Source organism: Hypomesus transpacificus, unplaced genomic scaffold (assembly GCF_021917145.1).
Source record: "Hypomesus transpacificus isolate Combined female unplaced genomic scaffold, fHypTra1 scaffold_214, whole genome shotgun sequence".
Classification (NCBI taxonomy): Eukaryota; Metazoa; Chordata; class Actinopteri; order Osmeriformes; family Osmeridae; genus Hypomesus; species Hypomesus transpacificus.
The window spans coordinates 142,464-166,867 of NW_025813753.1; the positions used below are offsets into that span (position 1 = coordinate 142,464).

The window sequence follows — 24,404 nt, forward strand, 5'->3', positions numbered from 1 at the left end:
AGGAGAGAAAGAGGGAGGGAGAATGGAAAAGGGAGGTGTGGTTTCTCAGAGACTAATAATCTCATTCAGTTAATTGTGTGTGGTCTGTGGGAGTCAGATAGCTGAGCGATAAGGGAATGGGGCTATTACTCAGAAAGTTGCTGGTTCGATTCTGGGCTGTGCAAAAGACGCTGTGTCCTTGGGCAAGGCACTTGACCCTACTTACCTCTGGGGGAATGTCCCTGTACATACTGTAAGTCGCTCTGGATAAAAGCGTCTGCTAAATGACTAAATGTAAATGTGTGTGTCTGTATGTGCACATTTGTTTCATTGGTTTGTGTTCTGGATGGACTCATACACACACACATACAAACATACACACATGTTGGGCTGAAAGGGGCAGACTGGGCTGGTCGAGCCAAGCTCTGCTGTAGACTGGTGGGAAATCTGTCCACATGGTGCATTCCTGCCCATCCCTCCCACTGATTACTGTGTGTGTGTGTGTGTGTGTGTGTGTGTGTGCATGTATTCCCACCCTGAACTGTTTAAGTGATTTTTTTCCACTGTCTGGAACACTTTCACATGGTCACTCTCTCTTAAGTGGCAGTTGTTTGTGCTATGAAGTGTGTATTTGTGTGTTTCCAAGTGTGTGTCTGTTCTAAGTGTGTTATCATCCATCTGTGGCCAGCCTGCATGGGCTTGGAGCTGCTGTTTGTTTTTTGTGTGTTTGATAAATAAGTGTGTTTAATTGTGTGTTTGTGTGAGTCTGTGTGTGATGGGTGTATGTATCATGAGTATGTGTATGTGTGTGTGTGTGAGCCTGTGTGTGTGTTCTCAGTAACACTTCTCTCTCTCCTGTAGGACTCAGAGATGATGTTCAAACCAGAGTCTGACCAGGTCGCATCTGAGGTAAACAACCACACACACTCACAGGTACACGCACATACACACTCATCTGACACACACATTTAGAGTAAGTGGCCCCATTATTGTCCATTCGCCAACGTTCCAGACCACATTATCATCCACAACCATTTCTTCCATTAATTTCTTAAAGAAGATATGCAGCAACGAAAGGAAGTAACTCATCGATATGTACACACCTTATATTCCTGCACACCAAATAACAGCTTCTTACTTTGAGATTTTAGTATGTAAATACATTCTCAAATCGTACGTGTAGCATCTGCCTTCCGCAGCGTCAAACTTGACATTTTTCCATTGAAAGTGGTTGGATGGACGATAATGGGACCCCCTGGCTAACTACTAAAATTAGGAAAATAAAAATGTTGGGCATATCCTTATTGGGTTTTAAAACCGGAATGTTATATAGGTGTGTATCTATATATTAAAGTAGAACTCTGTGACATAACGTTTTTAATTTGTATTATATCAACATTTTCGTGAACCTTACGTTATAATAGTCTGGCATCTGACTTCAGATCAAGAGTTTGAATTCCCCCTCTCAGTCTCTATCTTACCTGATCTAATGTATCTAACCCTATCCAATCTCTATCTAACCCTATCCAATCTCTATATACCCAGGTGAAAAAAAAGTATACTTTAGAGTATTTCAAGCATATTCACATTTTCAATAGTACATTTTAAATATACAAAAAAAAAGTGTACTATCTGAGAATATATAAAAAGTATACTACCATCATGCTTTGACCAATTTTAACGTTAATACTTTGAACACACTTAAAACATTTTTTACTACAGTACACTTTTAGTAAATATATTATTTAAAAAATACACTTTAAGGAAAACATATATGTAATTTCCAAAGTGTACAACTGGAACTTTGTTTTTAAACATATTATTTGTATATTTTAAAATGCATGCTAAAAATAATCTTTGTAACAATGCACTTAAAGCTTAATTAAAAAATAAAACATTTGCTGAAATGTTTTGATATTTTAAGTTACTTTCGAAGTCCCTTCATTAGTTCAGCCTGCAGTGTACTACATAAGAGCTTTACAAAAGAGCAGAGGTCAGAGGTCACTGATCATAACAACGAGGTAGTCCCAAACAATGCTAGCAGCCAAAACATGAAGCATACATTGTGAATAAACTAAACAAGTGCCAAGGGAAGACTGTACCTGTAGAAGAACAATCAAATCAAATGTATATCTATGCCCTTTTTACACGCAAGCATGTCAAAGAGGGCTTCACATACGCCCATAGAACTGCCCCTCAACCAACCTAAACCCTCAAGGAAGACAAGGAAAAACTCCCAGAAAAACTCCCAACGGGAGAAAAAATTGAAGAAACCTTGGGAGGAGCAATTCAGAGAGGGATCCCCTCCTCCAGAGACAGTTGGTAAGAGAGAGGAGCAGAACACAAGCTAAACATAGTCATACAGTGTCAATGGGTTTTGAATCAACAGTAAAATACAGTGCCCTCCAAAAGTATTGGAACAGTGAGGCGAATTCCTTTATTTTTGCTGTAGACTGAAAACATTTGGGCTTGACATCAAATAATGAACGTGAGACCAGAGATCAACGTTTCAGCTTTTATTTCCATGTATTTACATCAGGATCTGATGCACAACTAAGAAAATATCACATTTTGTTTGAATCCACCCATTTGTCATGTGAGCAAAAGTATTGGAACAGATATACTTAAAACATATTTAAGTGAATAAGACTTAATATTTAGTTGCAAATCCTTTGCTTTCAATAACTGCAGCAAGTCTGTGACCCATTGACGTCACCAAACTTTTGCATTCTTCCTTTTTGATGCTTTCCCAGGCTTTCACTGTAGCCTCTTTCAGTTGTTGTTTGTTTTGTGGGGTTCCTCCCTTCAGTCTCCTCTTAAGCAGGTACAATGCATGCTCTATAGGGTTTAAGTCTGGAGATTGACTTGGCCAGTCTAATACCTTCCATTTCTTGCCCCTGATGAACTCCTTTGTTGTTTTGGCAGTGTGTTTTGGGTCGTTATCTTGCTGCATGATGAAGGCTCTGCCAATCAGTTTGGTTGCATCTTTCCTTAAATTGGCAGACAAAATGTTTCTGTAGACTTCCGAGTTCATTTTGCTGCTGCCATCATGTGTTACATCCTCAATGAAGATTAATGAGCCCGTCCTAGAAGAAGCCATGCAAGCCCAAGCCATGACATTACCTCCACCGTGTTTCACAGATGAGCTTGTGTGTTTGGGATCATGAGCAGTTCCTTTCTTTCTCCAAACTTTAGCCTTTCCATCACTTTGGTAAAAGTTAATCTTTGTCTCATCAGTCCATAAAACTTTGTCCCAGAATTTTTGAGGTTCATCTCTGTGCTTTTTGGCAAATTCCAGCCTGGCCTTCCTATTCTTCTTGCTAATGAGTGGTTTGCATCTTCTGGTGTAGCCCTTGTACTTTTGTTCATGAAGTCTTCTGCGAACAGTAGATAGTGATACCTTCACTCCTGCCATCTGGAGGTTGTTGCTGATCTCACTAACAGTTGTTTTAGGTTCTTTCTTTACAGCTCTCACAATGTTTCTGTCATCAACTGCTGATGTTTTCCTTGGTCTACCTGTTCGACGTCTGTTACTTAGTACACCAGTAGTTTTCTTCTTCTTCAGGACATTCCAAATGGTTGTACTGGCTATGGCCAATGTTTCTGCAATGGCTCTGATTGATTTTCCATCTTCTCTAAGACTCACAATTGCTTGTTTTTCACCCAAAGACAGCGCTCCGGTTTTCATGTTGTTTTCACCTCTGAATACAGTCTGCATAGACAAAACCTATCTTACCCAATCTGAACCTGAGTGTAGACATTCAGTGGTATTTATTGATTGAATAATGTATGTAATAGGACACACCTGGGCAACAAAACACACCTGTCAGTCATATGTTCCAATACTTTTGCTCACGTGACAAATGGGTGGGTTTGAACAAAAAGGTGATATTTTCTAATTTGTGCATCAGATCCTGATGTAAATACCTGGAAATAAAAGCTGAAACGTTGATCTCTGGTTTCACATTCATCGTTTGATGTCAAGCCCAAATGTTTTCAGTCTACAGCAAAAATAAAGGAATTGGCCTCACTGTTCCAATACTTTTGGAGGGCACTGTATTTCACAGCGAGTACAAGAGTTCAAGAGTTAACTTTATTATAACTAACCTACAAGAGCAACAAGTCTCTCAATAAGAGTCATTGTGATCCTGGAGGAAACTAACATCAGGTCCAATCAAGCATTCCTAAGTGCCGTTGTACTCCCGGAACAAGTGCGTCTTGAGCCTTTTCTTGAAGGTGGGGAGACAGTCAGTGTCCCTGATGGAGGTGGGGAGCTGGTTCCTCCATTGCGGGGCCAGGCAGGAGAAGAGCTTGTGTTGGGACCGGGCGGTCTTGAGCGGTGGGACCAACAGGCGGTTGTCTGAAGAAGACCGTAGGTGACGGGTGGGGGTGTAAAGCTGCGGGAGAGACTTGATGTAGTCGGGTGCAGTCCCGTTCACTGCTCGGAAGGTCAGTACCAGGCTATGTCCATATACTTAAAGTGTACTAAGTATACTTGAAGTTGTTCCACTTTAGCACATAAAAGTACACTTAATACACTTTAAATTGTGCTTTAGTACAATTTAATTACAACTAAAATATACTTAGTACAAAATAAGTGGTTCCAAAATGGCACACTTCAAATTAACTAATCATTCAATAACGAAGTATACTGATGATTAATCTTCTAGTATACTCAAGTATGCTAAGATTTAGTATACTTATCATATATTTTTTTTACCTGGGTAACCCTATCCAATATCTATCTAACCCTATCCAATATCTATCTAACCTTATCTAATCTATATCTAACCCGATCCAATCTCTATCTACTCTTTATCTCTGCCTGTTTGGATGAAAGGTCAAGGTGGCCCCACCCCCAGGGTTGATTGACAGTGGGAAGGCCCCACCCCCAGGGTTGATTGACAGTGGGGAGGTGGTGAAGCTGCAGACAGACATGCCACACCTGGTCAGTCTGGGCAGCGGACGCCTCAGTGTAGCTGTTACCCTGCTGCCCCTGAGAGAAGGTAACACACTCACACACACTGTTATACACACACACACACTGTCTCCACAGTCTTATACACACACACTCTCCAAACTCTTACACACACTTACACTCTCTTACACCTATGCTCTCTCTTACACACAAATGTAACAGACACGTGTATGTCTTGGTGGTGCAGGGGTGACCCGTGTGGGCCGTGAGGATGCCTGTGTTCCCCAGGACATCGTGGTGCAGGGAGAGGGAATCGAGGCGGAGCACTGTCTCATCACCAACCAGGAGGGCGTAGTCACCCTGGACCCCTGCGGACATGCCTGCGCCCTGGACGGGGTTTCCATCACTACCCCCACCCCCCTCACCCAAGGTAACACACACATACAGCTAGATCAGAGAGAGAGAGATAAACATAGAGAGAGAGAAACAAATAACGATAGAGACAGAGATAGAGACAGATATAGATGTGATAATACTGCATGCTACATCTAATTATACATGTTTAATTCATGCTACGTGTGGATGTATGTACCTGTATTTAGGTAGTGTGTGTGTCTATGTTTGCACGTGTATTAAGGTGGCGTGTGTGTCTGTGCATGTATGTGTGTGTGTGTGTTTATGTGTATTTAAGTAGTGCATGTGTGTGTGCGTGTATACATAGGTATAGGTGATGTGTGCGTGTTCATTGGGAAGCTGCTATAGTAGCTGATGTTAAGTTCCACTTCTCTTCCTCTCTCTCTCTATCCCCCTCCCTCTCTCTCTCCTCTCTCTCCTCTCTCTCCTCTCCCCCTCTCTCTTCTCTCTCTCTCCACTCTCTCTACTCTCTCCCCCTCTCTCCACTCTCTCTGCTCTTTCTCCTCTCCCCCCTCTCTCTCCAGTCTAACCACACATTCTCAACCCCTTCATCTTTTCACTCCCTTTTGTCTTTTTCTTGTCCTTACACACACACACATTCATTATGTCGTGTTTGGTCTCACCCGTCAGGTAAAGATTGACTGGTCCATTTCTTCTCTCTGTGTGTTTGGTGTGTACAAATTACAAATTGTAGAGGTCAAAAGATCAGAGTATAGTAGTAACCCTAACCCTAGGAACAGTAAGAGAGAGAGAGAGAGAGAGAGAGAGAGAGAGAGAGAGAGAGAGAGAGAGAGAGAGAGAGAGAGAGAGAGAGAGAGAGAGAGAGAGAGAGAGAGAGAGAGAGAGAGAGAGAGAGGAGTTATAAAATGACAAGTCTGTCATCATAGACACCTTTCCCACCTACGTAAGTCTACATGTAAACACACACAAACACAGATCCATCACACACACAGGCTGATACACAGTGTGAGTGATACTGTGTTGTTAGTCAATAACACAGGAGACCGTCTGGCATGCTTTCAACTGCACAGCTAACTGTGGTGATGTGGAAGCACTCACACTCTCTCTCTCTCTCTCTCTCTCTCTCTCTCTCTCTCTCGCTCTCGCTCTCGCTCTCGCTCTCTCTCTCTCTCTCTCTCTCTTTCTCTCTCACACACACACACACAAACACACACTGAAACACTACACCAAAATCAGTGACCAAAAGAGCAAAGTCCTTTTAGAAAATATCAGACTTAATGTCTACATCTTTCCTCCTCCTTCCTTTATCTTTTCCATCACAAGCCCTCTCTTTCCCAAGCCTCATTCATTTTCCCTCGACTGCCCCCCCCCCCCTTCTCTGTCTGTGTCTCCCACTCTGCTTTCTTCTCTCTCTCTCCCTATTTTTTTTCTTTCTCTCCTCTCAATCTTCCTCTCTCCCCCCCCTCCCTCTCCCTCTCAGTCCTTCTATCTCTCTCTATGAATCCTACTTTTGTAACTTCTCTCCTGCACTAAAGACCAAGAGGGGTTGTGAATGGTAAAATAATTGTTTAATCTGGCCAAAAGTGGTCATGTATTTTTTGTAATCGTCTGAATTCAAGCAGTCTGCAGCGGTGACATTCTTGCCTAGGTGTTTCAAGAGAAAAGAAGTCGGGACAAAGAAAGTGAGAGGGGCAGCGTGTCTTTAAAACCAGTGAACTCACCAACACAGGGCCGGGGCTCCAGGTCGCCTGTCTTTGGAAGTCACGTGTTATTTGCATACAGTCGGATCCTTTTACATCACCAGCTGCTTTTAATTTTCACTCGATTTCGTAAACTTGTAAAGAGGAGGGCTTGGCATGATAGCGGAAAGCACGTTTGAGTAAATGTGAAGTTTACACCCCCTTTTCTGAGTTGGTGGATGCCCTACCTCAGACGCATCTGGAAAGGAACAGCGAACCCCGTAGTCCTCCACTTAACTCTGGATCCGTGGAAATGTACGGCTCCGAGACGGGTTGGCTCAGTGATTCTCTCGAACCGGGAAACCCCCGGTTGTTCTGATAAGGCGTCGGACAAGTAGAAGAGGGTCGAAAGTTTTACTGTGCGGGGTTGGCTGAAGTGGAAAAGGTTAGTTTACACGTGCATAGTTGTTAGCTGGTGTATTCGTTTTGAGAGAGAAAGAGAGAGAGAGAGAGAGAGAGAGACAGAAACGAGCTATGGAACAATAACGACAACAAGAGGAGAGCTTGAGCATCGTTGCCGGGTCGCTGATTAAGTGTGGTGTTTATGAAGGTCAGAGTTGCATGCAGGTACATTTATGATCTTATAATTAACTTGTTTAGTATAGCCTAACAAAAATGTGCTTGAATACGGAAATTTTGTTGAAGTACGCTTTAGTTGTTCGGGGTGGTTCCTGTGAGAGTTTGGTGATTGGTTAAAGTTTTTTAGCATACATACACGAGCTAAATTCAAAACTGATATGGTTCATCATTCCTCTCACCTGAGTAGACCACGCTCGTGCGCCCCGGGCGGGTAACACGGGTGAGATTTCACGTGACAAAGAATAATAGCCGCGTTGACAGACTCACAAAAGGAGGGAAACAACAGATTTGACGTGAGGAATGTGTTCTTGTTTCTGATAGCTTTTTAACGGTAGCACCATATTGCGAACTTAAGAAGGGCAGGGGAGATTCTAGGATCAGATCTTTAGGGGTGCTCGGCCCCTATTGAGAATGTGACATGAATACAATGCCTTGCATAAGTGCTAAACCCCCTTCCTAAAAAATCCCTAATTTCACTGGTTAACAAGTAATACACTTATGTATTATTATGCATAATATTGAATGAATGAAAAAACTAAGGATGTCCCTTTCTTCATGAACTACCAGCATCAAATAATAAACAATATTTTTTTAAACATTTTTTTTATTATTATTTTTTTTAGGGGTGCTGAGAGAGTGCTTGAGCACCCCTAAAAATTGTCTAAAATCGCCACTGAGAGGGGGCAACTTGGTGTGTGTAATACGTTTTTCAGGAACCAAACTGGTTAGTTTGGTGGTCTGGTTTACTTAGGTAAGTGAAACAGTGGGTCTGAAGCGTAGAAGTCTTAGACTAGTGTAGTCAAGACTAGTGTAGATGTGTTATACAGCTCTGGATACAGTTGAGCTCCCGGCACCTTTTTCTTTCATTTAAAGAAGGTTGAGTAGGGCAAATTAGAGTAAGGAACAGAAGGGTGACATGTGCAGTGGCCTCTTAAATTTGACCCTTTTTAAAATGGAAAAGAAAAAGGTGCCGTGGTCTCTCAATGTTTTCCAGAGCTGTATGTATTTAGAAATATTGATCTATTGACTGGTTAAATTTTTGTTATCATTGTCCTGGAATATTGAGCTGTTGGCTGTGGGAGTGATTTGACAAAGGTTAGAGTTGGTGCTTATTCATACTGTTGGGTTAGTGTTAGATTAGGGTTAGGGTTAGTCGGTATCTGCAGGGTTACACTGTAAAAAAAAAAAGATTAAATTACAGTACTTTTTCTGTAGGCTAAATTATACGTGTTTTTTCTGTATTTCTGAATGACAGGAAATACAGATAGAAGGACAATGGCAAAATGTCAATGCATATATAAACATTAAAATTACAGCAAAATATTCAGAAACCTAAAAAGTTTTTTTTTAGTATTGATAAAATGTTCACCTAAATGTTCTGTTAAAACGCATAGATTCACTTTATCAAAAGTAGCTATTTTAACAGTTAATTTGCAGATATTTACTTTTATCCCACCGACAAATAACTTCTTAATAACTTCTTTGGTTTAGACATAGAAACCTCGAATTGTGAACTGAGCTCGGGTAGTTGACGTCATGCAATCCCAGCATGCACCAGTCAATATCAAAGACTGCAAAAGCCTTTTTGGGGCTATCTCGTTGCTTATGATAATTGACCGATGCACTTTTAGTAAAGCTCTCTCATGGAAGTTGCTTTGGATAAAAGCGTCTGCTAAATGAATAAATGTAAAGATTCCAGAGTAGGAAGAAGGAAAGCTGTTTAGATAGTTGTGTAGCGGCAACGCTCCTGTTACCCAGAATGCCCCGCGGCAAGCTGAAAAGCTACAGAGTTAAAGGTTTAAACTAATGGTGGGCCGTTATCGGCATTAACGTGCCGCATTAACGTGAGACTCTTATCGGGCGATAAAAAGATATTGCCGTTAATCTATTCTCAAAGTTGGGTTTGGATCTGGGTCTATACAACGCAAGCTATGATGACTTTCACCTTGATATTTTAGCGCGTATGTATACCTAGCCGAATTGCACTGTAGGGGGCTAGGGTAGAACGAGTCTTCGAACCTGTGTGTATGCCTTCTGTATGAAATTATCACATCAAATGTGACGTGCTAACATGGATGCAGCTATGAAGCCGCCGGGTTTGCTTCAGGACAAAATTTATTTTTAAGAAGCTTCCCGATGGAAACCTCGACAAGACTAAGGTTGTTTGCACCTTGTGCTATGCAGAATTAGTTTACTGTAGGAGTTCTTCCAGTCTCAAATACCACCTAAACGCAAAGCATCCCTTAGCTAATGCGATGCCGGGCCAAGCACTGATGCAGCGCAGGGGAAGAGTCATCGTCAAACTACTATGTTTGAGTGCAACCAAGGCAAACCTGTCAGCACAGCTCTATCAGCCAAGCTAACTAATCTAATAAACACAAGTACATCTTATTGAACATAATTTGTTTCAACCACCAATTATCATAGTAGAACAGCTTTCTCAAGCAGTTTGTGATGCATTTTGGAAACAGGAGATGAGCCCCTGGTCTAATGCCCCACCTGGCTTGAGAAACCCGTTCTCAAAGACTTACTTTTAGTCATTATTTGGGTAGCACACATATTCTGAATGCCTTCAGCGGAATTCAAATGAGCCATTTTAATCTAGATTAAACTAGATTAATGCCAAGATTACAGTGATATTAGCTAGATTAAAAAAATTAATCTATGCCCACCCCTAGTGCAGATCTATCCAATTGAGCGAAGAGGCATTTGTTTTACGAGTTCGGTTGAAACACGCCCCATACTCACAGCCCAACGGAGAGTTCTCAGGCTCATATTCTGACTAGAATTATGAGTATGACAACGTCAGGCTAGCTAGCTGGCGCTACAGTTATAAATATCTTGATACTGATCCAGCATCTGGATGCTGTATGTTGTGCACACGACTTGTTTTGAATCGTGAATTAACATGTTAAATCATGACATCTTGTTTTGGCTTTGTTTAGTATTTTTATTTATTGAAAATGCTGTATTTTTACATTGAAGTAAAAAAAAAAGTGTCATTACATGGGTTTATAATGTGAACGTACACAACATACATATGTTTGTACAATTAGAAATCGTTTTTCCCCCGGAAAATTTGGTTTATTCAGGATAATAGTACACATTTAAAATGAGAAATGCTGTTTTTTTACAGAGAAGTTCAATTAATAAAAGTCATATTTACCGGAAAAGAACAGCCTGTAATGTAATATCACAGATATATCTTGTAAATTTGGTACAGGAAAATTACAAATATTTTACGGTTTTTACTGTAATTTAATGGGTTTAATCTGGCGTCCCAGCTTTTTTACCGTTTTTTTTTTACAGTGTAGGGTTTAGGCTCTGTAGAGGGTCCAACTGGTCAGTCATCTGATGGAGAGCTTGGAGAGTTGTGAGGTTAGACAGGAGGAGAGGTTGTGAGAAAATGGCTTTCTGATAACGTCATGGACAATGCTCAGGTCCCTCTAGGGTTAATTGGTGGTTTTATGCACAATTACACACACTGATATACACGCACACACAGACTCATGAATTAGGAAGATAAGGATCCAAACCTAATGGTTCAATCTGGCAGTTCCACTCACAAACTCAATCCAGAACAGTTCACCAGTGGTTTACATTACATTTACATTTAGTCATTTAGCAGACGCTCTTATCCAGAGCGACTTACAGTAAGTACAGGGACATTCCCCCCGAGGCAAGTAGGGTGAAGTGCCTATAGGTTTATTATATTTTTGCTTATCAGGGATGTAATCTATGTTCTGTGTACTTATATGTTATGTTATGCCAGGTTGCTTTGCGTTGTCTTGTCCTAAGAATTTCAGTGCCCAGTGTGACCCTGTGTTGTTCTATGCATCTGACAATAAAAGACTTGAACTTGCCCAAGGACACAACGTCATTTGACATGGCTGGGAAATCGAACCAGCAACCTTCTGATTATAAGTCTTGATTCCCTAACCGCTCAGCCATCTGACCCCTAGATGTTAGGGTGTGTGTGTGTGTGTGTGTGTGTGTGTATATATATATATATATATATATATATATATATATATATATATATTTTGAGGGTTTGTGTGTGTGTGTGTATGTTGGGGGTTATTGTGTGTTTGTAGGAGGTTACCGGATCAGACTGGGTGAATGTGTTCCAGATTGTTGGTACTCTGCAGCATCTGTGTCATCAAAGCTTCTGGTTATCTTTGTAGATGGCTTCAAGTCTGTTTGTGAGTGTAGCATTGTGTGTGTCTGCTGGATGTGTTTGAGAGGATGAGTGTGTATGTTTTTATGTAGATTAGAGCTAGTTTGTTCGAGTTAGATTAGAGTTTTGGGGTGGAGTAAAGTAGTAAGTAAGTACAAAGCAGTGCAATAAACAAACAGCCTAACCCTAACCCTAACCCTAATAAGGCCATTCATGTTTCTCTGCTGTAGGACTGGTGGGTGTGTGTTTCTTTGGGCATGCTAAATACTGAAAGGCACTGTGACTCATTAGATAGAGACTGTTAAGATATTCATACATGCACACACACACAGGCACATCAACTGTAATCCACACACTAGCATACACACTGCAAAACTAGTACACACATTTTCAGGAAGTGTGACAATGCCACTACCAGCACCACCTCTGCTCTGTTACATCACAGTCTGTCTGGAGCTCAGTTCAGCTGGGCAGACTAACACACGCTTGTGTGTGTGTGTGTGTAACACAAGCTCACACTCACTCACACACGCTCACTCCCTCACACGTTCTTCCATACTGCTCACTTTCCAGGACATGTGTGTCAGACATCGTCTCTTTACACAGCTGACAAGGATGACCAAACACATCTCTCTCTCTCTCTCTCTCCCCCCTCTCTCTCTCTTCCCCTCTCTCTCTCTTTCCCCCCTTTCTCTTTCTCCACCCCCCCCTCTCTTTCTCTCTCTCTATCTCTCTTTTCCCCCTCCGTCTCTCTTTCCCTCTCTTTCTTGCTCTCGCTCTCTCTCGCTCCGTCTCTCTCCCTCCTTGTAGACTTGTACCATGCTAGGAGAATGACTACTGCTGTGTGTGACATGTACCATGCTAGTTGTGACAATATAAACTACAACCCCCAGACCTCTTCCTCTCTCCTGATTTCACGGTTTTAAGACCGAAAGAAAATGGCCTCAAACTGATTTTCCATGCTGTTTTTTTTCCACCCAGTCTCTGCCATCTCTTTCTCCTCCCCTCTCAGCTCTTTCCTTCTTGTTATCCACCCACGCCCTCTCTGCCCTCTCTACCCACCCCCTCTCTGCCCTCTCCTCCTCCTCAAAGAAGTGAAGGAAGGTTTTTGAGAAAGGACAGTAAAAAGGAACAGATTTGTCCCTCCTTCTCTCCTCCCCCCTGTGCCTTCCCTCCCCCCTCTCCCTCGGAGGTATTTAGACAGCTGTAGTTAGAGGTTGTGACCCTGACTTCTTGTTTATAGCTCGACTGTGATCTTAATTGATGACCAGAGAAAACACTGTGGTCTGGATCCAGCGCTCTAAACGTGTGTGTGTGTAATACAGTCTGAACTGGAGCTGCTCTCTGTGTATTTGACCGTGTGTGTGCATGTGTTCCCAGGGTACTCCGTGTGTCTGGGTAAGTCGTACTTCTTCAGGTTCAACCATCCAGAGGAGGCCAGCCGTCTGAAGAGCATGCTCCCACAGAAAAACCCTGCGTCCCCCCTAGTCTACAGCACAGGTACACACACACACACACACTTCACCATGGTCTCATCTCACACACACCTGTTGGGGCGGCCTACCTGGAACACAGTGTGGGGAGGAAGGGGAGGAGAGAAGAAGGTGGAGTGTGTGTGTGAAGGGTGATATATTATACCTATAAAGTTCAGAACACACACCTCAAACACATGCTCCCTGCAGAACAAACCTGGAATGTTCCTCTCAAACAGTTCCCCTCCATTGCCATGGTAACGCAGCTGTATGCTCCCATCTCCATGGTGATTGATGGTGCGTTTGAACAAGGTGGAGTGTCTCTGTCCTGTATCAGACACCCTATCCAGACAGAAGGAATGCACACACACACTCACATACACACACACACACACACACACCAATATATACACACACATGCACATCTGCCTTTACAGTGATCTATTTCACTCTGGTTCTCTTTCTCTCTCAAACTGTTTCCAGAACAATGTTATGGAGATTTCAAAGATTTGATATGAGGACTTTGGGTGAAAATTTCCTTTTATGGAGCAGAGCTGTGTGTGTGTGTGTGTGTATGTATTTGTATGTGAGTGTGTGTGTTTTCCAGATCTTGTGATGTCTTTCTGCCCTACTTCTCTCCTCCATGGCAGCATCTGACCTCTCAACCACACATTCCTCACACACACTCCTCACACACACTCATATACACACTCTCTCCTTGTGTGTGTGGTGGATGTAACATAGGGTGTTCTCACTGTTCTGGTGGTCCCAACAGCTTAACGATCTCATGCTGTTTAAACACCATAGGCGGAGCGTGGAGGAGAGGGAAGGGGGGGAGGGGAGGAAAGGAGAGGAGAGGGAAGGGGAGGAGGAGAGGAGAGGAAAGGGAGGGGAAGAGAGGAGAGGAGAGGAGAGAGGAGGGGAGGACAACGGCAGTTAGGAATGTTTGTCTGGACCTGATGTTTCCTCCAGGATCACAATGACTCTTATTGAGAGAGACTTGATGCTCTTGTTGGTTAGTTGTAACTGACTTAAAACTATTGTTTCTTGGTGTGTAATATATTTTTGTTGCTTGCTTTTTTTTCGCAGGTACACCCTTGCACATTTTCGAGGTTCATGTTGTTTAATTGTATCTTGTTTAACTACATGCTCTTATGGCTCTTCCCTTGGGACTTATTTAGTTTTCACAATGTAGCTCATGTTTTATATACCCGCAATGTTTGGGGCTATCTCGTTGCTATGATCAGTGACCTATATGCACTTTTGTAAAGCTCTCTTTTGGAAGTCACTTAGAATAAAAGCGTCTGCTAAATGCATAAATGTAAATGTAATGTAATGGAAGGGGGAGGGAGGGAAGGGGGGGAGGGGAGGAGAGGGAAGGGAAGGGAAGGGGGGAGGGGAGGAGAGAGAAGGGGGGAGGGCTGTGGGAATCCTCAATACTTAGCGTTTTTGCTCATTTCCTCATATTCCAAAGTAAGGATCTGCTTTGCCCTACTTTTAGATGGTAGAACTGCCACGTGTGTTGGTTTTGTATTGGAGAGTAGTTGGTGTGTGTGTAGTTGGTCTGTGTGTGTTAGTTGGTGTGTGTGTGTGTTTGACTCCAGCTCAGTTGTTTAGGTTAGGACAGTCCTGCCAAAACCAGGCTATGAATAACTCAGCTACAGGTACTAACCTCTCCCTCTCTTCTCCTCTCCAGACTATCTCAAGTTCAGCAGCGACTATGGTCATGCCCTAGGGGGTGGAGCCAGGGGCATGCGCTCGGCTTCCGAGCTCCGTGATTTGATGGACACCCTGCAACGGAAGAAGATCGCCCTGGAGACCAGCCTGAGGGCCAATGGGGATGCTGGCCCCTCCTACTTCAGCATGACTCAGGTGTTAAGGGGCTCCCTGATTGGTTAAGCTCCGTCCCAGTTCTTAAAGGGACAGGTTTATAATCCTTCAGTAACTGATGATTTTGCTGACCCTTGCATTGACATAATTGTTTTCTCTCTGTGTTCTGTGTCCTAGTCTCCACCCATAACGCCAGCCACATGCCCCGCTCCCCAGTCCTCAGCCTATCAGGAGCAGGCTAGGCGTCTGTACGGCTCTGAGCGCCCGCCCCTGTCTGGTAAATCAGCTGGTCCCCCTTCCCCCTCCCCACGACCCTCCATGACCCGCAACCAATCACAGGACAGCCTGCTGCTGGCCTCCAGCGAAGGCCGACGGCCCCTCCCAGGCTCCTCCCCCTTACTCTCCATGTGGAATGGCAGTGGCTCCTCCTCCTCTGTTGCTGGTAGCGACAGCCTCCTCTCTCCTCCTCCTCCCTCCTCCTCCTCCTCCCGTCTCCCCCCCGGCGGTACTGCCAGCATGCCTTCCAGCCCCCGCCTTGGCCGCCGTAGCCACGGCAACCAGGAGCCAATCCCCAGCCCCCGCACCAGGAAGTACTCCACGGGTTCTCTAGGGGGGGGGATGAAAGGCGGGGGAGGCAACCACAGTCGATCCATGCCCCGCCTTTGTTGCCCCACCCCACGAAGCCATGACAACGGATTTGGCGGCGTTGCCTTGACGACACTTCCTCCGCGATGCTCCGATCTCAACGGCAGCAAGGCCAGCCCCCACCCCCCTGGCCTCACCCAAGGGGAGGGCGTGGTCTCAATCTCACTCACCCCTAAGACCCCCACTACCGCCCCCCCCAGACGTCACTGTGCCCGGCCGGCCAGGGGCCCCATCCAGCCCCCGTGTGGCCAAGAAGCTCAGCCTTACCTCCTCCAGCGCCCCAGACCCAGACAGGCCGTCCAGCCGGGGGCTCTGCCCAGACCCAGAGCTGCTCCTGGGGGAGCGCTGTGGGGGCGGGGGTCTGGGGGAGCGGAGGCAGTCGTTCGGGAAGGGGGGTGTGGCCCCCTTCAGAGAAAGGAGGGGCAGCATCAGCTCACTGAGCGGGAACGAGGAGCTGAGCGACTACCATCAACACCAGAGAGACGAGAGGATGAGAGAACAAGAGGTCCAGAGACTGGTGAGGAACGGAGGGGAAGAGAGAGGGGAGAGAGAGGGGGGGGAGAGAGAGAGGGGGGGGAGAGAGAGAGAGGGGGGGGAGAGAGAGGGGGGGGGGAGAGAGAGGGGGGGGAGAGAGAGGGGGGGGAGAGAGAGAGAGAGGGGGGGAGAGAGAGGGGGGAAGAGAGAGAGAGGGGAGGGAGAGAGAGGGGGGGGGAGAGAGAGGGGGGGGAGAGAGAGAGAGGGGGAGGGAGAGAGAGGGGGGGAGAGAGAGGGGAGGAGAGAGAGAGAGGGGAGGGAGAGAGAGGGGGGGGAGAGAGAGGGGGGGAGAGAGAGGGGTGGGAGAGAGAGAGGGGGGGGGGGGAAGAGAGAGGGGGGAGAGAGAGAGGGGGGGGGAGAGAGAGAGGGGGGGGGGGAGAGAGAGGTGGGGGGGGAGAGAGAGGGGGGGGAAAGAGAGGGGGCGGAGAGAGAGGGAGGGGGGGAGAGAGAGAGACATGCTAACAAAGTTTTGACTCATAGCCAATGCCAACATGCAAAAAAACGTTAATTACCTGTTCTTACCCTGAACTGGTTTGAGGCTCACTTTAGTATTTTCGAGCTATGTGTGTGTGTTTGTGAGACTAGACCAGATTAGAGAGCAAGGCTGCAGTTCAGGTGGATAAACACACTCACACACACACCCTCACACACACACCCTCACACACACACACTCTCACACACACCCTCACACATACATCCTCACATACACCCTCACACACACACCCTCACAAATACATCCTATCATACACCCTCACACACACACCCTCACATACACACACTCAATCCATGCACATTTATTCACATTGAAACACTTTCTCTCCATCTCTCTCTCTGTACTTCTCTCACCCACTCATACACCCCTCAGACACACACAGAAACATGCTCATAAACACACACTCATGAACTTCATCAATCAGTGTCTGTGTGCAGCCACTCTGCCCTCTGGTGGACAGAGAGAGGAACCAAGCCCTCTAACCCTAACCATGTGCGTGTCCACTACAGCGACGCGATGCGAGCGACAACATGTTTTCCATTCATTTTCTATGGAGCCAGGCGAATCGCTTGCGTGGTGCATTGTGGGTAGCGACGCGACGCGACAGAGTTGAGATTTTCTCAACTTTATGCAAATGAGGAGCAATATTCGCTAGCGATGGCCAATCGGAGTGTTTTCTTGTTTCTCGTAACGTAGCAACCATGGTAAACATTTCTAGGTTTCAAGGTGGAGGAGAAACTAAATGTTTGTGAGGCCGCTTACCCAGTCCTGGACGATACATAGCTGTATTCGTACAGAGATGTTAATACAAAAAAAAGATGCATGGCGCAAGGTTTGCCGAAGTTGTGGGTGCTTGTACTTTCAAATTCAGTTTAGTCACATTACGTAACTTCGTTCTGTGGTAACTAGATAGCTAGCCCGGCTGGAACTCCCCATCGTATCGACAGATTAGCAGAGACTGGGGAATATAGTAAAACTTTTTTACACATGTCAACGTGTATGTCTATTAAACAGTTTTGAATTTTGTATACAAGTTGTATTTTGATCGATGTTGCAACTACGTAAACCCAAGTCTGCACACTTGGCCATGACAACTACAACAGTGACTTTAGAGAACTACATTCTACATTAATCTGTTTGAAACGCCCCCAAGCGTGGTGAACTGTGGGAAGGCGAGCGATGGCAAGCGATTCGCGTCGCTGTAGTGGACATGCACTGTAACCCTCTTCCACTTGAACTAGACGACCGAGGGGGAGAGAGCAAGGTGTCTATGGATCAAAATCGGGGCCAAATGTTTTGTTATTTGAAAAAATATATATATATATATATAGTTAAAAAACTAAAGTTTGAAATAGAAAATGTAAGTTTTGGTCAATATTTTTTGGGTATTCAAACTAAAAATAAGAGTACTATTTTTTTCTTTCAGTTTGACTAAAATGTAGATTGAATAACATGTAGATTGAATTCTGGAATTATTTTGAAAATATTATTAATTTCATTCCTCACTTTTGTATTCTAAATTTTCTAAATTTTCCCTTCAGTTTCAGATCTGTTTTTTACTTTCAGATAAAAAAAAATCTGTTTCAGGCTTTTGGCCCTGATTTTGCGTAAGGGGCGTGGCTTCAACTCAGAGGGAATTATGAGTCACAGCCTAAGGCAGAGGACTCCTCAGTCTTGTTGCCTTCAGGAAATTGTGTTGCTGTGAAAACTACGACTGAATGTTTTCTATCCACCATATACATGTGATTTTTACAAACAAACTGATGGAAACTGATCATCTGCCCCTGGCATCAGTTTGTTTAGTAAAAATCACATGAATATCTGACAGATCTAAAACTGGAAAAAAAAATATGAAGGCTTTAAAAAAAGATTTGAATCTGAAAACATGAAATGTGGAACTGAAAACAAATATAAAAGTGAAAAATGAATATTAATAATGTATTTTATAATTATTTAATAATTCCAGAGTTTTATCTACATTGTATTCGAACTGAAAGAAAAGTTTCTACATTTATTTTTAGTTTGAATACATGGTTTCATTTTTCAAGTTTTAGAAGAAAAAATGAACTTTTCAATTTGAAGCTTTAGTTTTTCAACTATATATATATATATATATACATATGTTTTCAAATTAACCAAACTTTTGGCCCTGATTTGACTCCATAGACACCTAGAGGGAAAGAGAGATGGTATTACAGTATTACAGGGTATAGAGCAAGCTATCTAGAGGGAGAGATACTTCATTTCTATAGAGATCTAAAAAGGACAGAAAGGAAGCGGAGTAGGGAGTCAGGTGGCTGAGCGGTTAGGGAATCGGGCTAGTAATCTGAAGTTCGCCAGTTCGATTCCCGGCCGTGTCTAATGATGTTGTGTCCTTGGGCAAGGCACTTCACCCTACTTGCCTCGGGGGAATGTCCCTGTACTTAATGTAAGTCGCTCTGGATAAGAGCGTCTGCTAAATGACTAAAATGTAAAATGTAAATGTAAGCGGTTTGGCGTGTGACACTAGGTGCATTCGACTTCATGCAGCGAGAGAGAGAGAAGATCTAGTAAGGCTGGGACAGGACACTAGGTGCATTCGACTTCATGCAGCGAGAGAGAAGATCTAGTAAGGATGGGACAGGACACTAGGTGCATTCGACTTCATGCAGCGCCGGTGTCGCCTGCAGACGCCTGCAGCCCAGCTGACTTGAAGCAGCCAATGGTATTCTTACCTTCAAGGCAGCTGGCTGCAGCCGGCTGTCGGTGCCGCCGGCGCTGCATTAAGTTGAATGCACCTAGTGTCCTGTCCCAGCCTTACTAGATCTTCTCACTCTCTTTCTCTTTCTCTTTCTCTTTCTCTTTCTCTTTCTCTTTCTCTTTCTCTTTCTCTTTCTCTTTCTCTTTCTCTTTCTCTTTCTCTCTCTCTCTCTCTCTCTCTCTCTCTCTCTCTCTCTCTCTCTCTCTCTCTCTCTGTGTGCAGGAGCGTCATCGTCTAGAGACTATCCTGTCTTTGTGCTCGGAGCTGGGCAGAGCTGAAGACCTAAGAGGGGGTGTGTCCAGGAAGGCGGGGGTGAAAGATCAGGTTTCCACGGTGACCGACCTCCAGAAGCTCACCCAGCAGCTGGAACAGCTGACCGGGGCCGAAGCCACCATCACCCTAACCACCGGACCACCCAGCCAGAACGGTTACTATGACGGCGGGCGCCTGGTCCAACAGAGGCGGAGCAGCAGTTATTGTGACAACAGGGCAGAGTCCCCGGCTATCAGCTTACGCAGCTGTGCCCCTTCCCCCACCCCACGCGCCCAGATGACCAATCAGGTCAGAGAGTTGCTGTCTCCCAAGGTAACTGGCGCCTGTCTGTCAGTCTGTCTGTCCAGGGAGGATCAATAACAAGACACACACACACACATAGCAAGACTAGAATGAGACTGATCCAGAGGAACTCTGGTCCTACTTTGACCCCTGACCCCTGCATGACCCCAGAATGTGACGGTCAGCATGTCATGTCGTCCGTAGGTGCCGGAGGAGGCGCGGCAGGATATGAGGCGTGTGGAAGAGGCTCGGAAGCAGGAAGTGAGGCGAGTGGAGGAGGAGAGGATCCAGGTGCTCAACAACATGGAGGAGCTGGAACAGAAGATCAAAGAGCTGGAGAACCAGATGGAGGAGTCTGTTCGAGAGGTGGGAAGTGGTCTTCAGGAGTCTGTTGGAGAGGTGGGGGAGGGGAGGAGTCTGTTCTAGAGGAGGGGGAGGGGAGGAGTCTGTCCTAGAGGAGGGGGCGGGGAAGAGTATGTCCTAGATGAGGGGAAGAGTCTGTTGGAGAGGTGGAGGAGGAGTCTATTCAAGAGGTGGGGGAGGGGAGGGGAGGAGTCTGTTGGAGAGGTGGGGGAGAAGTCTGTGCTAGAGGTGGGGGAGGGGAAGGGAGGAGTCTTTTCAGTGTTGGGGGAAGGGAGGAGTCTGTTCTAGAGGTGGGGGAGGGTAAGAGTTTGTTCGAGAGGTGGGGTAGGTGAGGAGTCTGTTCTAGAGGTGGGGGAGGAGTCTGTTTGAGAGGTGGGGGAGCGGAGGAGAGGGGAGGGGAAGTGGAGAGAGAGAAGGGGAGGTGGAGGGAGGTGTAATAACCAGGTTATGAGTTGAGGGAAATTGGAGGGATTTAGTGATGGATGGAGGTGTGTTAATCTGTGTGTGTGTGTGTGTGTTTGATAGGTGGAGGTGGAGCAAGCGCTGGTGGAGGCGGAGCAGGATGCGGAGTTAGCTGCGCTGCAACAGGAGAAACAGGAAGTGGAAACCCTAAAAACCAAGATGGCCGCCCTGGAGGCCCAGGCACACGAAGAGAAGACGCAGGTGGGACCAGTTGGCAGCAGGAGGGCTGGAGAGAAGGAGTGTGTGTGTGTGTGTATGTGTGTGGGGGGGGGGGGGGGGTCAGTTGGATATGTATTTTCAAGCATACGTTGTCATTGACGTGTCCACAAACACACACATACATGGACATGCATATGGACATGCATTTAAGCACACACACACACACTGGCCATGTGACTGGTCTGCAGGTGTAAAGCTCCTCCCTGCTACCCTGGTCTATATTTAGACCACCACCTGTTAATGCAGAGGGGGGAGAGAGCTAGAGTGAAAAGAGATTGAGAGAGGTATTAAATGTAAGAAAGTGTGTGTGTGTTTGTGTGTGTGTTTGTGTCACCATTGAAACCTTCCTCCCAGGGCTCTCATGTTCAGGCTTGTTTCCGGAGTGTTCCATTAACCCTCACAGCTGATACATGAGGAAACTCCCTCGCTCCTCTCTCCCTCCTCACCCTAGCTCCCCCTTTTCCTCCCTTCCTCCCTTCCACCTCTCTCTCTCTCCCTCCATCCTCCCCCTCTCTCTCCCTCCATGCCTCCCTTTGCTCCGCCCTCATTCCCTCTCTGTCCCTCTCTCCCTCCCTCCCTCCCTCCCTCCCAACCCTTTCTCTCTCTACCCCCCCCCCTCTCTCTCTAGTTCATTCAGCCTGGTCATCATAGAAGCTAACTTGCTTCCCTCCTCTCACTAACTCCACCATCCCTCCTCTGTCCTGTGTGCGTGTGTATGCGTGTGTGGGTATATATCTATGTGTGTGTGTGAGCAGGCGTATGAGCTGCTGCAGGCAGAGAGAGGCAGGGTAGAGAGCTTGGGTCAGTGTGTGTGTGAGCAGCGATCTCAGCTGGACTGCTGTCCTGAGGCCCTGAAGGATCCTCTACAGGAGCAGCTAACCAGGGTCAGTACACACACACACACACACATACACACATACACACAGTCACACACACCACACCACACCGCACACTCCACACACACAGCACAGTCCGGTAGAAGTGGCTTCAGCATGTCACGGTAAACACCCAAAAGATCATGGCTCCAATGGATGCATGCACAGTGTGTGTGTGTGTGTGCGTGTGTGTGTGGGGGGGGTGGAGGTGAAAGTTGAGTGAAGGGATGGTGGTCTCTTCTCTCCCTCCTGGTGTTTAAGAGCAGATATTAATATTCTAAATGTTTTGTTTGTGTGTTTTGTTTTGTGTGTTTTACTTTGCGTATAAATGTTGTTAGTTTTTTTGCTGTGTGTGTGTATATATAATGTGTGTGTGTTTGCTGTATTGCTGTGTGTGAACATGCAACGTGTGTGTGTGTGTATATATTATGCTCGTGTGTGTGTGTGAACATGCAACGTTCAAGTCTTTTATTGTCAGGTACACAGAACAACACAAGGTTAGACTGGGCACTGAAATTCTTAAGACAAGACAACGCAAGCACCTGGCATAACATAACATATAAGTACACGGAACACAATTTGCATCAATGCTGAGCTTAAATAAGTGAAACTTCCTACATATACAGATAGCAATAAATATCGACTATACTAACCCTAATACTAAAACTTCCTAAATTACAGATAACAATAGATAGTACACTATACTAACCCTAAATGCACAAGAAACCTGTTCCAATCCTATAACCTATTCTAACCTAAGTGGAGTACAGTACAATAGTGCAATGTCAATGACCATACAGGAGCCTGTTGGCGAGGTACAGTGAGGTACAGTAGTGCAAGTTACTGATAGAGCAACCAGTAGCTGAAAGTGACAGTGTGTGTGTGTGTGAACATGCAACGTGTGTGTGTGTGTGTGTGTGAACATGCAACGTGTGTGTGTTTTCCAGGCCTCAGAGGTGTTGGATGCAGAGACAAAGCGTTTTGAGGACTTGGAGTTCCAGCACCTGGAGAGAGAGAGCCGGAGAGACGAGGAGAAGGACACCAGCACACACACACTCCTACGAGACGTCACACACTACCAGCGCAGCACGCTCACCCGCAAGGTGTGTGTGTGAGACATAGAGAGTTCCATAAACGTGTGTGTGGGGGCTTCCATTAACGTGTGTCTTTTTTCCTCAGGAGAGGCTTGTGACCCTGAAGAAACAAGCGGCTCAGATTACCCAGCAGGCCGAGCGAGAGAAGGACAGCTTCCTGCAGGAGAAGAGCAGCCTGCAGATGATGCTGCACAGGGTGTGTGTATTTGGGTGCGTGTGTTTGGGTGCGTGTGTTTGGGTGTGTGCGTTTTTTTGGGTGGGTGGGTTTGTGTTAACCTTTCATTCATGTTATTCCTTATTTTTTCCTAATCTATGTGTTTGTTTTCAGGAGAAAGAGAATCTGGTCTCTCTGGAGAAGAAGTATGCTGACCTCACAGGTGGGCGGGGCTTCCCTCTCATCCCTGTCACTCTTAAGGAGGTACGTTTGAATGACAGTTGTCAATCACAATCCAGCCTATCAACCTCTCTGCTGCTGTTAGGAACTCTTCTGCTGTCAATCACTGGCATTACGGTAGGCATGGCCTCCTTGGTCTGACATGGGTGGGCTTTCTCTGTCTCCTAGGATACAGCCTCATTGGCTGATGTGTGTCAGTCTCCTAGCAACCTTCTCCGTGGCAACCCCTTCCCCCCCTCTCTCCCCCTCACTGCTGCTGACCTGCTGGTCTCATCCCTCCTTTCTTCTCTCTCTCTAAAGAGTGCTGAGGTACTGTCTCTCTCTTCTGCCCCTCCCTCCCTTCCTCCCTCCACTCCTCCCCCCACTGTTCTGCTCCTAAACACTCTCCATGTTGTGCTTGTTATTGTTGTGGAAGCATCCATGTTGTTGCTGTCTTGTGGTGTGTCCACTGCTCCATGAAGAGAGAGTAGCTTTCAGTGTGTCTCTTGTGATCTTATTCAGCCTTTTGGCACGTGAAAACCTAAAGACTGTTGCTCTTGTTGCTGCTTGCTTGTGTATTTCTAATATATTTGTGAAACTAATTGAAGATTTGTAACAAGCATCCTGATTAAACTAAACTTTCATTGATCACGTAAAACCAGTGTATGTTTCAATATGGCTGTCTCTCTAATACCATGTTTCAATATGTCTCTCTGTCTAAATAAAGCATCACCTTTATCTTTACCTTTTCCATGCCCCCCTTACCCCCCCCCCCCCCTTTGCTCTGCTCCAGGGCTATGTGACAGTCAGTGAGATCAATGAACTTTACTCCCAACTGGGGGGTGACATTAACCCCACCCCTGCCCCTATTCTGGCCAATCCCTGCCTTGAAACTGAGCCTAGCTCCTCCCCCGATGCCAGGACCCCAAAGATCGAGGAAGATCAGGTGTGTGTGTGTATTCGTGTAACAGTGTGTGTTCTT

At 45.5% G+C, this 24,404-nt stretch overlaps 1 protein-coding gene across 1 annotated transcript in view; it reads left to right on the forward strand.

The window, feature by feature from the left end:
• The window catches only part of LOC124462453 (pleckstrin homology-like domain family B member 2), a 31,962-nt gene that overhangs the window by 2,376 nt on the left and 5,182 nt on the right, over positions 1-24,404 (forward strand). The window contains 15 exon segments of the mRNA XM_047014002.1: positions 841-888; positions 4,820-4,985; positions 5,145-5,327; positions 13,148-13,267; positions 14,936-15,111; positions 15,247-15,905; positions 15,907-16,231; positions 19,704-20,066; positions 20,241-20,402; positions 20,925-21,062; positions 21,836-21,964; positions 22,903-23,058; positions 23,135-23,245; positions 23,378-23,467; positions 24,216-24,368. Of these exon segments, the coding sequence (XP_046869958.1) occupies positions 841-888; positions 4,820-4,985; positions 5,145-5,327; positions 13,148-13,267; positions 14,936-15,111; positions 15,247-15,905; positions 15,907-16,231; positions 19,704-20,066; positions 20,241-20,402; positions 20,925-21,062; positions 21,836-21,964; positions 22,903-23,058; positions 23,135-23,245; positions 23,378-23,467; positions 24,216-24,368 (2,979 nt within the window).